The sequence below is a fragment of the Leptopilina heterotoma genome, unplaced genomic scaffold (assembly GCF_015476425.1).
Source record: "Leptopilina heterotoma isolate Lh14 unplaced genomic scaffold, ASM1547642v1 Lhet_26, whole genome shotgun sequence".
NCBI classification, from domain to species: domain Eukaryota; kingdom Metazoa; phylum Arthropoda; class Insecta; order Hymenoptera; family Figitidae; genus Leptopilina; species Leptopilina heterotoma.
Genome location: NW_025110969.1, coordinates 3521063 through 3534312, shown reverse-complemented (window position 1 = coordinate 3534312; position 13250 = coordinate 3521063). Strand labels below are relative to the sequence as shown.

The following is a 13250-nucleotide window of genomic DNA, read 5'->3' as shown; positions in this document are numbered from 1 at the left end:
TTGACGAATTTTAATAAAATTTTAAATATGAACCCGTGTGGAAAAAGCCACGTTCGAGGCCCACAGCTCCGAGGCCCCCGTTGGGGGCCCTCGTGGAAGATCCATGAGGAGAAATCCACGAGGGCACCAGCAGGGGTCCCGTTCTTTGCCCTTACGGTTGCCCTGCTCAAAAATTTATCTAAGTTTCAAAAAAAAATTTTTTTTATTAAAAAACTTTAGTTCAGATTGCATTAAATTACATTTCAAAGCACCTGAAATAAACATTAAGTGACATTTTTCCAGAAATCCTATTACAAAGTTATGGAAATTTACGAGGGCACCAGCAGGGCCCCTGCTCTTAGCCATTATGAATGCCCTGCTCAACAATTTTTCTAAGTCCAAACAACGAATATTTTTTACAACAAAAAATTATTGTTTACAATCAATTTAAACAATAAAAAACACGTTTTTAACAAATATTTAATGTTAGTTTTTTTGAAAATATTGAACTTACCTAAGGGCAAATCCTTGAGAGCCTACGCGAGAGGCCCTCATGGATCGTCCACATCATTGATTATACCAAAAATTTCTAAGTCCAAACAAAAAATTTTTTTTACATCAACAAATTAATGTTTATAATGATTTTAAACAATGAAATTTTGCGATGAGTTTTATTATTTATGAAAATAATTGTAAATCTATAAATTTTTTTATTATTTATGAAAATAATTGAATTATTGCGAAGAAAAATTGTAAAAGCAACTCTTTTAAAATTGAATTAAAGAAAAATTAGATTTCAAGAATTATTTTAGAGCGAACTTTTTAATTGTTTGGATAATGCAAACAAATTTATTGTAAGTTTAAAAGTTTTAACCAATATTAGGAGAAAAGCCTTTTTGAGGCTTTTATTACCCTAAACAATAAAGTACTTATTATTACCCTAGGACAATAATCGACACTTTATTGACCAACTGGGCCATATGGAGAAACGTAGGATGCGTAGTGACTATTCAATTCACTTCAAACTTACTAATTTCCTTAAGTTTTTACATGAGTAATGTTAATTAATTTCATAATTATTTTCAATGATATTAGAAAATAAATTGGACGAAGAGGTGCATTGTCTTTATGGATTTTTGGTAAACCATAAAATTTTAAAACTTTGCTAAAAAGGAATTAGTCATAGTTAACTGATTATTATGATATTTATGTATAAAAAAATCATTGGGGGTCGTCCATATACCACGTGGACAGTTTTTCAAAGATTTTTGACCCCCCCCCCTTGTGGACACAAAAATACATGGGATCGTGGACATTTTCAAACTTTTTTAACCCCCCCCCCCTCCCCCAAAGTGTCCACGTGGTATATGGACGACCCCTTGTCATTTAAATTTTTAAGAATTTTATAAGTTTGTGATTGTAGTTTAGATAAACCTCCTTTCGTTAAAATTTCTTTATAAGCACGTTGGTCAGAAAGTAAATCATAAGGTTTAGCAATGTAGTCTGATTTTTTTATACAAACCGAAACATTTTATCGTCTATTTAATAAAAAAAGTTAAAGATAGTATTTCTTCTTTTACCTTTAAAACATCTTCAAAAATCAAAAGAATAATTTATCAAATAAATAATCTATTATACACAGAACTTTTTTGCTAAATTTTCTTTATCAAATTTAAAAAAGTTTCATCTATTACGCAAATAACTCTACCTGCAATAATCCATTTATCATTGCGTATATCAAATAGAGATGCGTTACACTTTATACTGACATGACATGTAGCTAAATTAATTCTGATATTAGTATCTTTTGAAAATTGTCCTGAATATGCCTCTCAATCAAAGTAGTCCGCGAAGTGAACTCAATTTGTGAATTCAATTAAACTACTAGTGTGTAGATTGCACGCAATGTGTGTGAAAATTCTATTTTTAACGATAAAAACCAATAGTAAAGTGTAACATTCTCAAACTTGGATTTTTGTATTCAAAATAAAACAAACAAACAAAATAGGAAAAAAAACTGTGGGAACTCACTCAGCAAAAGTAAATAAATAAAAAAAAATCATCTCTAAAAAATTCAATAAAAAATATTCATGAATATTCACTTTCTCATAACAATTCGGTTAAACGCGCTTTTATCACAATTTTAAACACACTATGCAAATTTTCTAATTTTTTTCTTTTTTATTATATTTTTTTTCTCTTACTCATCTGACGTAAATTTCCCTTTAAATTATTAACTTTGAATATTATTAAATTTAACCGGCTACCGGCAATAAATAAAAGAATAATTTTCTTTTTCTTTTAAGAAGTATAATTTTTTTAAATGACGAGAATTTGATTTAAAATGGTTTGAATTACTGAAAACAGCTATCGAAAAATAGTTTTTAGCAACATTGTCATTAAAACAAAATATTTTTATTTTATGACAAACAAATAAATGGAAGATTACAGTTTCATCGTTTTTAAAAATATTGCAGTACCTCTTTTACCTTCAAGTGGCATTTGCCTTCTGCGGTACTCAAGAAGTTTGTGATTTGTCGATAACATAATTTCCACAATCGGGACAAGCGATTCTCTTTTTCGTATGACTTTTCAAGTGGTCCTTCATCAAATAAATACTTGGAAACATTTTTTTACAACCGTCACACCCAAACTATTTACATTTAATGACACCTTTAACGTTATTACCGTGGGAATATTCAGTTATTCAGAAATTGATAATTATGAATACAATTCAATAAAAAAAACTAAAATCTATTCCAGATAACCACATTTTCATTAGTCTTGATGTGTCATCTTTGTTTATTAATGTTGGTTCACAACATGTAGGTGATTCTATCATCAAACGTTATATATAATATGAACCACAATTTAGTTATAAAAGGTAAAGACAAAAACATAAAACCAGAAAGTACTAATACAGTTTACAAGCTCGATTGCAAAAAGTGTCCTGCATCTTATGTTGAGCAATCAAATAGAATGGTTGGTGTTCGTATCAAAGACCATAAAAATAGAAATATAGAAGTTTTAAAAAAAACTATTTTTATAAATAAAATATGACAAAATAAAGTTCAAAGTACCCTTTATATGTCCATTAATTTTAAAATTGAAAACGTAACAGACATTTCTGTTTTTTACGGGTACTTTTTTAAGAAAAATTTTGCCATCCGCATATATAAATTTGGTTTTCATCTGCAATTTCAAATTGTCATTATGGTCATTCATATGACTAAGAACATTGTTTGACGACAATGTTTGAACAAACTGATTTTTCCACTTACATTCAATGTTCAATATTCCTTGAAATTTTCCCCTATTCTACGTCTCTTCCCTTCACATTGGAACAGTGAATCAAGTTCTGAAGTCGATTCCCTCTCCTCAACTTGATTTGAATTTATAAACTCTAGAGGATCGGCTTCCTATGACAAAATTAATTCTGATTTGATATCATTCTCAATTTCACACATTACTCAAAGAATTTTATTTTTTCTTCTGCATGAAATTTTATTCCATGTAAAATTAATATATCTTGCGAAAATTATTTTCATTCATTGTTTTTCTTTACAACATTATAAAACTGCAAATTGTTTGTTCATCTTTTGCTTGATCGTGTCATAGCAGTGTCACTAAGAAATTTAACTATATTTCAGTTAGTCTCATTTCAGAGTTGTTGATATAAATTATCAAGTGTGTATTATATTGTCATCAGTGTATTGTAAGAATAAAAAAAGAAAACATAATCTAGAAGTTGCTTGAATTACAATAAAAAAGTAAACCTATTATGTTTCTCTTAATTTTTTGACTTTATTAAAATTCAATAAATTCATCTGTCAAACTTTGATTTTTAGTTCAAAATTTGTGTAACTATTAACCAATATTAAAAATGTCATTTTTACTATTATTATTGCTTAACTTAAAGCATCACTAAAAATACATAACAATTAGCACATCCTTCATTAATATTCATAATCAATTTCAGCATTAAATTCAGTATATATTTCAATAATTATGAGAGCAGACGTTTAATAAATAAGTAATTAATTACCATTATGAGGTGAATATTGATGAATTGTCTTTTTGTCGGGGTGGAAGCATAAATTTTATAATAAACAGAAACAGCTTTTTTGTTATATTATTATAAGTTTATTATTTATGGATAAAATGTGGTTTATAATATATTAAAAGGGACAGAGTTGGGTCAAAATTATTTAAAATTACATGATGAAACAGGAAAATTTAATTACTTTGTGTTCATAAGCAAAATTTAATGGTAAACAATAAAAGAGATAGAATTAAAAGAGAATGTTAAAATAACAGATTGCGTGTTAAATACTTCAGACGCACCCATTTATATAAATTGAATCTATAAACCCAAAAAGGGTTTGGTCTGTGTGTGTGTATGTGTATATATGTCTTTAATGGACAAAAGATGACCTTGAATTAAAAGTGTTCTCTCGGATATTAAATAATGACCATGAGACACGTTCCTAAAATTATCTTAATAAACAATGTCCTCCCTCTAGTATAAACATGTCTATCAAAAAATTGACGAGTAAGCAGTTTTTTTCACGAATCTTCTTTTAACTGTCTGCAATTTATTTTTATAACTAAGTAGTTTTACGAATCTTTGTAAAAATCAATAACAGAATCATAATTTTATTGCGAAACATTTTATTTTAGGGGACGTTCATAAACGTCACGCTTTTTTGAACTTTTTTCCAACTAACCCTCATTAAATCACAGATTCGAGCCCCCATCGTGACGTCATTTTCAAGAACACCCTCCTCTTCTGCTAAAGTTTTAATCAATCAATAAATTATTACCAAATGAACTACTAAATAATCGAGTCCGAATTGTTGCAGAGTTTATTCATACAATCAATTTTTTATGCTTATCTCAATTAAATAATATTTACAATTGTCATGAATCACTTTTAGATTTGGTTTTTGGTGACTGCGATACTTTCTCTGTGGGCCTCTAAAATGATTGTATTCTGCCGATTGATAACTCACCCACCTTTGTTAATTGACATTAATATTGATTCAGATAATAACATTAACGATACTAGTAGCTCATAAAATTGTTGATATCCCTTATTCATTCTTTCTACTATCCTTTTACAATTCTATAGTATATCTAAAGGACGACTGACTACAGCTTTGTTGCAAAAGAACAAACTTTTTATGTAGATTATTTTTATTTATTATGTCCCAGTCGAGGGTGTACATATTCAAGGGTCATATTCTACTGAAAAAATTAAGACGAAAAGTCCTTTGCACTTTTTAAAAATTTTCTATAGTTTGTAACGTAAAGATAAATAAATTTTAGTGGTAAACTTTAACATAGTGAGTTATTGAATTAAATCATGTGCATCGAAATCGGTTATTGAATTTCTCTATTTCTGGTAACTGCTAAATACCCCAATCTCCACACATCCCATTGGAGAATTCTGCCAAGAACGACGTTGCGATGCAAAACAGAGTTCTAACCAACACTGTACCAACAAACTTGTTTGAACTCGACCTTTGAGGTGCTGCCAAATTTACGCTACTCTGTGGTACCCACATCCAGTCATTCATATAATTCTCAAAAAACTTATAAAGCACAACACAATCTCAATTGAAACAACTCTTTATTAACCAAAAGCCAAACTCTACAAATTAATTAACAAGAATTTTTTAATATAATAAATAACACTCGTCAAATCGTGCCACAATTTTTTAGAAATCTACAAACAAATGTTAAATATTAAATGTCAAGAAATTTATCAATCCTCCAAATCAAATCCTCCATGTCAAATAATCTGATTAGCCACGATATACTTGGTTTGCTTCCTCAACGTCTTTTCTCTTCTGTTCGTCTCCTTAGGAAAATTGGTACGATTCTTCTTTTCCCCATGGGACTGCACAGTAGAGACTAGGAACTTATCACTGAGCATGTGACAATCGTTCTCTATTAATCATGCACGACTTTATTTTAAATCAGATTTGGCGAAAGTCACAACTCCCAAGACGTTGCACGAAAGAAAAGAAACTATTCAGTTGGCTACAAATAATCTATTATATACTCTTTCACTAAAATCATCCTTTCTAAAAATTATAAATATTATCTTTACAAACAGATTTTAGGTAGTCCTCGATAATTTGCACTGACTTCAGTGGGTACTTCCATATTCTTCTTATGAATAAATTTTTTGTCAACCCTCTCTGCTTTCGCATTATTCTCTATGTTATTGTTACGTCTAACCTACACTTATGTCCCTAATGTTTTCCCGATTTAATTTTAATTAGTAACAATTAAAATTGGGACGGGGTATTTGTTAATTGTTTATAATTGTTATTATTTGTTACAATTTGTTATTGTTATTAAAATTATTGCATAGTGCATAAAGTATTATTTCTGAATTTAAAACATGAATTTGACTTTGTAGTTGATTTTGAGCAGAAGTTTTCGTTTCTTTCTTTGAACGTCGTTCTTATCTGGCAACCAATAGTGAAAGGCTAGTTCCACTATGCGGGCATACAAAGAGCAGTCTCACCGCCATTCGGCAACTTGTGTGGTTCACCGAACCCTCTGAGGTTTTCTGAGCTAAGGAGTTTCACTTCTTTCCAAACAATTTTATTCTCAAGAGCGCTTGCACAAAACACGTCACTGCAGTGTGTAGCATGCGAATCAAAAGGGTTAAAAAAAAGTCGAATATATATATTTGTATCATTTTCTATCCCATTCCATATGCATCCTACACGCTACAACAGCGTTGCAGTGAAAAAACTTTTAGTTCGACTGCGGATCTATACAAGAAGAATATAAAAGTTGGTAAATCCCTCGAAGTCAGTTCCTTTTCAGATTGCTTTTTTATACGTTTGAATATTCGAAGCTGCAAGAGAGAATGGGTTCTTTTCCCACAATTTATTCATACTTTCGTCACTTACGTCAAATCGATTTTACCTGTCAGTCAATCGTTCTACGTCACCGAATTCATACTTTGTAAATACGTTTCTTATTATTATAACGTCTTTTCGTTTTCTTATTCCATAATACTGTTTCTGTCGTTACAACTATTATTAATAGTTAAGTTTTTGAAACTTTATATTACTCGCTTTTGTCTGTTACATTCATTACAATATATACAATAATTATGATAAAAAACTAAACTTTTTTTTAAATTTAATGTTATCTAACAAAAAAAATTGAAATGTAAAATCGATGAAAATAATAAACGGAAATTAAAATGAAATAAAATGACAAAATTTTGACATTTACAAGATAATTGGAAAGATTTCAAGCATTAAAAATATTAAAACAATGATAAGTGACATTAAATATCAAAATTTTATTTCATTCAGTAGTAGAACAGGACAGCATTCAATTATCATGATCCAAGCTTTGATAATAACTCTCAACGATTACAACTGAGAGGCTCTCATGTTTTTCAACTCTCGCAAAACTGTCTACACATCACTGATCTCTCTGATTGGAATTTACACAAATGAAATCGTGAATCTCTCCTCGTTCACAGAAATAAAAAAATTTTTTTTTTCATTGTCTATGACATTTCAACATTATTATATATAAATCTCTGTAGTAAAGCCCACGCGAGAGTCGTTAAAAATAAAAGTTTACTTTTACAAATATCAAAAACCACACAATCATTTTTAATTAAAATTTTATATTACATACAGTTAACTGAAATAAACTCTAAGACAAATAATAATAATTAATTGGATTTTAATTACAATTTTATCTCCCTTAATATCAAATAATTACTACTTAGAGTATAAAAGAAATTATTTTCCTATAAAAAATATTGTATTTCGATAAAATATCAAGTTTTAAATTTAATTCTGTTTCAGGGCATATAAGAAGCAGTCTCATAACAACAAATTGATACTTTGCTTGGAAAGTCGAGATCTTTTCATCAGTGGAGGAATAATAGACACGCTGCGAGGAGTTCTTGTCTTTGACCGTGACTCCTTGAAAGGCAAACAAGTAAAAAAATTTTTAATTCTTTTCAATCAGTTAAAAGCTATAAACGTAACATTTTTTCAATTTATTCTTACAACCATTTATCAATCAGTTGTTTCTGAGAAGTTGTTTACGTTTAAAATTTTATTCTAAATTTTGTTTATTTTAGTAAAGAAATTTAAAGACTTAAAATTTTATAGAGTATAAGTATCTCTTAATTTCAAGTTATTCTGTAGATGCAACATTTAGTATTAACATCAACAAAATTTTGATGCGTTTCGATACTATTTGCTGTTTACCTAAATATAAATTTGATTTACTTGATAGATTAAATTCTAAAGATAATTTTTTAAAATTTACAGTGGAAGTATAACGGAAAATAAAAAAATTAAAGGTCTTTAAATTATGAAAATATATTGAAATTAGTATCAAAAGAAGACCTGATTTTCAATACTTTACAGGAACATGGATATCCAACCATCTTTTTAAATAAGTATACATATATAAATAAGAAAATTGAGAGTTACGAAATTAAAAATATAGACCAAATGATGAAAAATTGTAATATGATAGTTGTTTTTAAATCCGTGAATACAATTTTTAAGCTTAATAAAACTTCCAAAAACTAATTCTTAAATTTCAAAAAACTAATTTAATTATAAATTAATTGTAAAAATTGTAATTCTTGTTACATCGGACAAACATTGTGGATCCCTAAAAATTAGAACTTATGAACACAAATATCAATAAACAAATAAAACTAAATTCACTATCCTATGTAAATACTCAACAGAACAAAAATTCCATAAACTTTAGAAGCGATGTCAAGAATTTGAGCATTTTCTTCTTAAATTTATTTGATTAATTCCTATTCAAAGTTGAAACAGATTCTTTTTTTGCATCCATCATGTTCCCTATGAACCTTGTCTACTTTTCAATTCTTCACCTTTTCTTTCAATACGAACTAACATACTTCATGAAAAGCATACATGTGTCATATATGTAAAAAAATGTGGCCAACAGATATTAACTTTTCTATCCTGTTATTATACAATTTTTCATAAAGAAAGAAATGTTTCATTTGATTAAATTGATATAAAGAAAAAGCATAATATTATCATGTCTCAGAAGCAGACTAATACCATAAATTATATACATTCAAATTGTCCGGCATCGGTAATTCAAATCTGATTTATTCACAGAGAGAAAGGCTCTGATCTGAAGGGACAGGTTTAAGAAAGAGGAACTGTTAAAATTGAAATTAAATTATAAAAGTTTTTATTTGAATCCTTTACAATTAGAATGAGATAGAAAGAGTAGATCCAGATGTATTCAGGCACACTGAAACAAAATTAGAACTATGTGGAATCAATCAAGAATTTAAATGGGGACGAAATTTAATAGTATTAGTTATTTGCCTTTTAAAATTATTCATAGAGTCGTAAATCCAACAAGCGATACCTCCTTCAGTGTGAGGTGGAGGAGGAATATGACCTTGATTAGCGGAAACAGAGAATGCAGTAGATTTCCCTCAAATTGCTTTCGGGACAGCTAAAAGCGAAAGGTCCGGAGTCCAGGTGTCGATGCAGATTAGATTGAACACCCCTCATACTTGGAATAACCGAATTATTTATTTGTTGTTAATGCCGTTGTTAATACAGTCCTCAGCAAAATAGAAACGTGCCTTGAAGTAGAAATTATCTCTTTGAATGAACTTAACTAAGACGAGACTTCGAAGAAGGAACTTGGTACTTGAAGAGGTTTTCTGGACTGGAGTCGTAGAAGACACTTGATGACAATACACAACTAGTTAACTTGGTGGCGGTTGCTGGACTGGTCCCTGTATTAGGTAGATGAGTGACTCTATAGGAGGGTGAAAAAACGTTGATGACCCTATTTGTATCTGTTGCCCAGGTGTAAGACGTGACAATATTCCAAATATATTTTCAAATGTTATAAGCTTTCTTTATGCCAATTTAATCAAATTCTTAATAATTATTAAATCCATTTGTATAAACACTGATTGATTACTAGATGTCGAGTGACTGAGTATTGGTACTAATGTTATTTTAATGGCTGATCAACTAAGCAATTGTCTTTTAAACATTTTCTTAAAAAATAAATATTTCAATTTAAATTGATTTGTAAATTACGAATCTCAAGGTAGGAACGTCATCTACAGAACTAAAAAAGAAATGTTGAGAAGTAGCGATTTATTTGCAAGTTATTAACTTGTTTATGAATAGTTCTCAAAATAGCGATCGACTACTGGATCTTTTACCTTATTTATTAATGTTTCAGATTTATGGACAGGTGAAACTAACGTTTCGGTATGGAAGAGAAGATGAGGAAGTAATGGGACTAAAATTTTGCAACGAAGCTATGATGGCTTTTAAACAGTTGTATCCACCATATTCGGGTCCTGAATATCAAGAACCTATTTCTATGTTGCAGGTCAGTTTAATCACAAATTTTTGGTAATGAACTATCAATAACTACGTACAGTCTATCCAATTATCAATGATGCTCAAAAAGTTAACTCAAATTTTCATTAGTCACGATCGATATTATCGAAAAATCAGCGGATACATCCTTATTTGCATGATTTCTTTTTCTTCTGGTTAAATTATCTCCTTTTCACGGTCATCATTTTATAATTAAATTTATTAAATATAATGGTCATTTCTAAAGTACCGGACGTTTTAATTTAACGTGAAATGAACTTGTACATTTTGTTGAATCACAACGTTAAGCCCAAACTGGTTGTAGAATCGGGGTTTCAGTGCAAATAAAATTTGATGTTTCAGGAAATAACATAATTATGTACCTTTTACTTTCTGAGTTTTTGTTTTGAGGTCAATGATGTGATTCAGTCCGGTATGAAGGGAATGGTATTAAGATAAAATTGATATCATAGTTTTAAAAAGAATTGTAAAAGATCCTAAACGCAACTAGACTTTAAGAAACTACAGACATGCCTCGAGGCGCTCCTCGGGCTAGCAGGAAGCGATCTCAACCCCCATTGCCTTGTATTTAGTAGAGGCGCTCGTCTGTGAATACAATGCACTAGAAGGGAATTATGTTGCATTTGCGTCGAATAAACTTCTCCTCTATCCTAGTTCACTTTTCGCTCTCTACCCAAGTTAAATAAAGGTTGACCCTCTTTAACCTAAGGCCAAACCACGGAGATGATCTCTACACGGAAAAAAGTACGTGAATCATTCCTTGAAAGTGCTTGACTTTTGGATATAAGCAAAATTCCGATATTAGTTCATGCGTTTTTCGTTAAGAATAAAGTGACCATACGTCCCGGATTGTGCGGGACTGTCCCGGATTTTTCCCCTTCGTCCCGCAAAACGTCCCGCATTTGACATAAAATGTCCTGCATATTCCGGAAAATAGTTAAGAATATCCTGCATCTACAGGTTAGCACAGTAGCGTATATAAGTGTGAGAGAGATAGACTTCGTGATATTTTAAGAAAAATTCAATCGTCAGAACATATGTGATTCAATGTTACAAAATAAGCATAATATAAATATGTAAATGTCATAAGACGAGCCTTTGTTTTAATTCCGCTCAAATTGACGCCTACAAATTCCCTGATTCTTTTTTCTTGTCACAAATGACCTTTTTTTTTGTTTACTAAATCATATAAATAAGCGGGTGTCCCGCATTGACACTATTTTCATATGGTCCCTTTAGTTAAGAAACATAGTATTTACTTGAAACTTTAAAAAAAGTCCTAGAATGTTTCAAGTACTGTAATAGAAACAATATTCTTTAATCTTTAATGCACAGTTCATAAATGAATTTAAAAAAGTCATTTATATTTTCTAAAAAAGTCCTTTAATTTTTAGAAAATTAAAAATTTAATATATTTAAGATTTATACGTGAACAGATACTTGAGAGTACGTGAAAGACTAGTTGACTGTGTCTGAAAATTTTCTTGAATTCGTAGAGAATATGCGCACGGGCGACTGCGCGTACGTAAAAGTGCGGTTATGTTGAATATAGTGACTTCATTCTGTTTGTTGTGTTTCATTCAGTGCCTCGTGGTTTCCCGTTTCAGTGTATGATGTGATAAATTTGTCGAATAAAACTTCTTTGACTCAAAATAAAAATGTTTTCACAAGAGGAGGGTAATGTGTAAGTTTACTTTTTATATTTATATATAATGTGGTTATGGCAAATTATGTTTTTAAAGCAAAAAGTGTGTATATCTGAAAAATTATAGGTTAAGTAACAACTTGTTGAATAACTTCCTATATAAAATTATATTTCCTAAGTTATTTGTAGAATATATCTATTTATTTTCATAATTTTTTTATATTGTAGATTCTGCTTAGAATATTTTATGAAATTGAGAGAAATAACACAGTAGGGCAATGAAAAATAGTTTATATACATTTGAAACACACACACGAAGAAAAATGTTTTCAATACAGAAACTAGTTTAGATTTTCCATAACTTGCTTCACAACGTAAATGAAAATTTCAAATTGTACAGAATTTGTACATAATACTTTACACTGTGACAATAAAATTAATTTTTAATTTTAATCTTACGTTTTTTTATAATATAAATATAAAGTGAAATACCCATAGAGTGAGAAATTTGACATTTTTAGGGTTCCGTACACCTACGGTGTAACGGCGGAACCCTATTGGTGAGACTCTTGTGTCCGTAGCCAAATCGTGTCCCCCCCTAGCGGCTAAACTATTTGACCTAAAGAGCTCAAATTTGGTCCAGATATGTATTTTCACTCGTAGATTACAGAAAAAATATAGCGAATGTGATTGGACGTGCTGGGCATAGCGTTGTCAAGGAAATAACAAGATTTTTAGCTAAAAATGCATAAAAAGTGAACATTTCCCCCCCCCCCCCCTTAACTTCTAAACTATTCAACATGGAGGGCTAAAATTTGGCATACTGGTGTATTTTATCGTGAATATTACAGGAAAAATAAAGAGAACTTGCTATGTATTAATGTCCATAGCGTTGTCAAGGGGAAACGAAAAAATTAAAAAAAAAATTTTTTTTTTCTTAACTTTTACATTATTTGACCTAATGAGCTGAAAATTGGTATCCTAGTGTATTATTACAGTCTTACGACAAAAAATTTATTTAAGAAACTTTTTGAAAAAAAATCAAAAAAATTATTTTAATTTTTTTTTATTTTAAACACGTGACATTAAATATTTTAAGGAAGAGTGAAATTTTAAGAGAATAAATGAGAGATTGTTTTCCGACTTTAATTTATTAACTAAAAATAAAAAAAAAAATTGGACAAGTGCGAGTTGTA

At 29.7% G+C, this 13250-nt stretch overlaps 2 protein-coding genes across 6 annotated transcripts in view; one reads left to right on the top strand and one right to left on the bottom strand.

The window, feature by feature from the left end:
* Positions 1-13250, bottom strand: part of LOC122503404 (14 kDa phosphohistidine phosphatase-like) — a 323366-nt gene that overhangs the window by 155456 nt on the left and 154660 nt on the right. The window lies entirely within an intron of this gene.
* The window catches only part of LOC122503402 (arrestin, lateral eye-like), a 253422-nt gene that overhangs the window by 99574 nt on the left and 140598 nt on the right, over positions 1-13250 (top strand). For all 4 annotated transcript variants that reach the window (XM_043613922.1, XM_043613925.1, XM_043613924.1 and 1 more), the window contains exons 4-5: positions 7833-7968; positions 10246-10398. In XM_043613922.1, coding sequence (XP_043469857.1) covers positions 7833-7968; positions 10246-10398 — 289 coding nt within the window. The remainder of the gene's footprint in view (positions 1-7832; positions 7969-10245; positions 10399-13250) is intronic.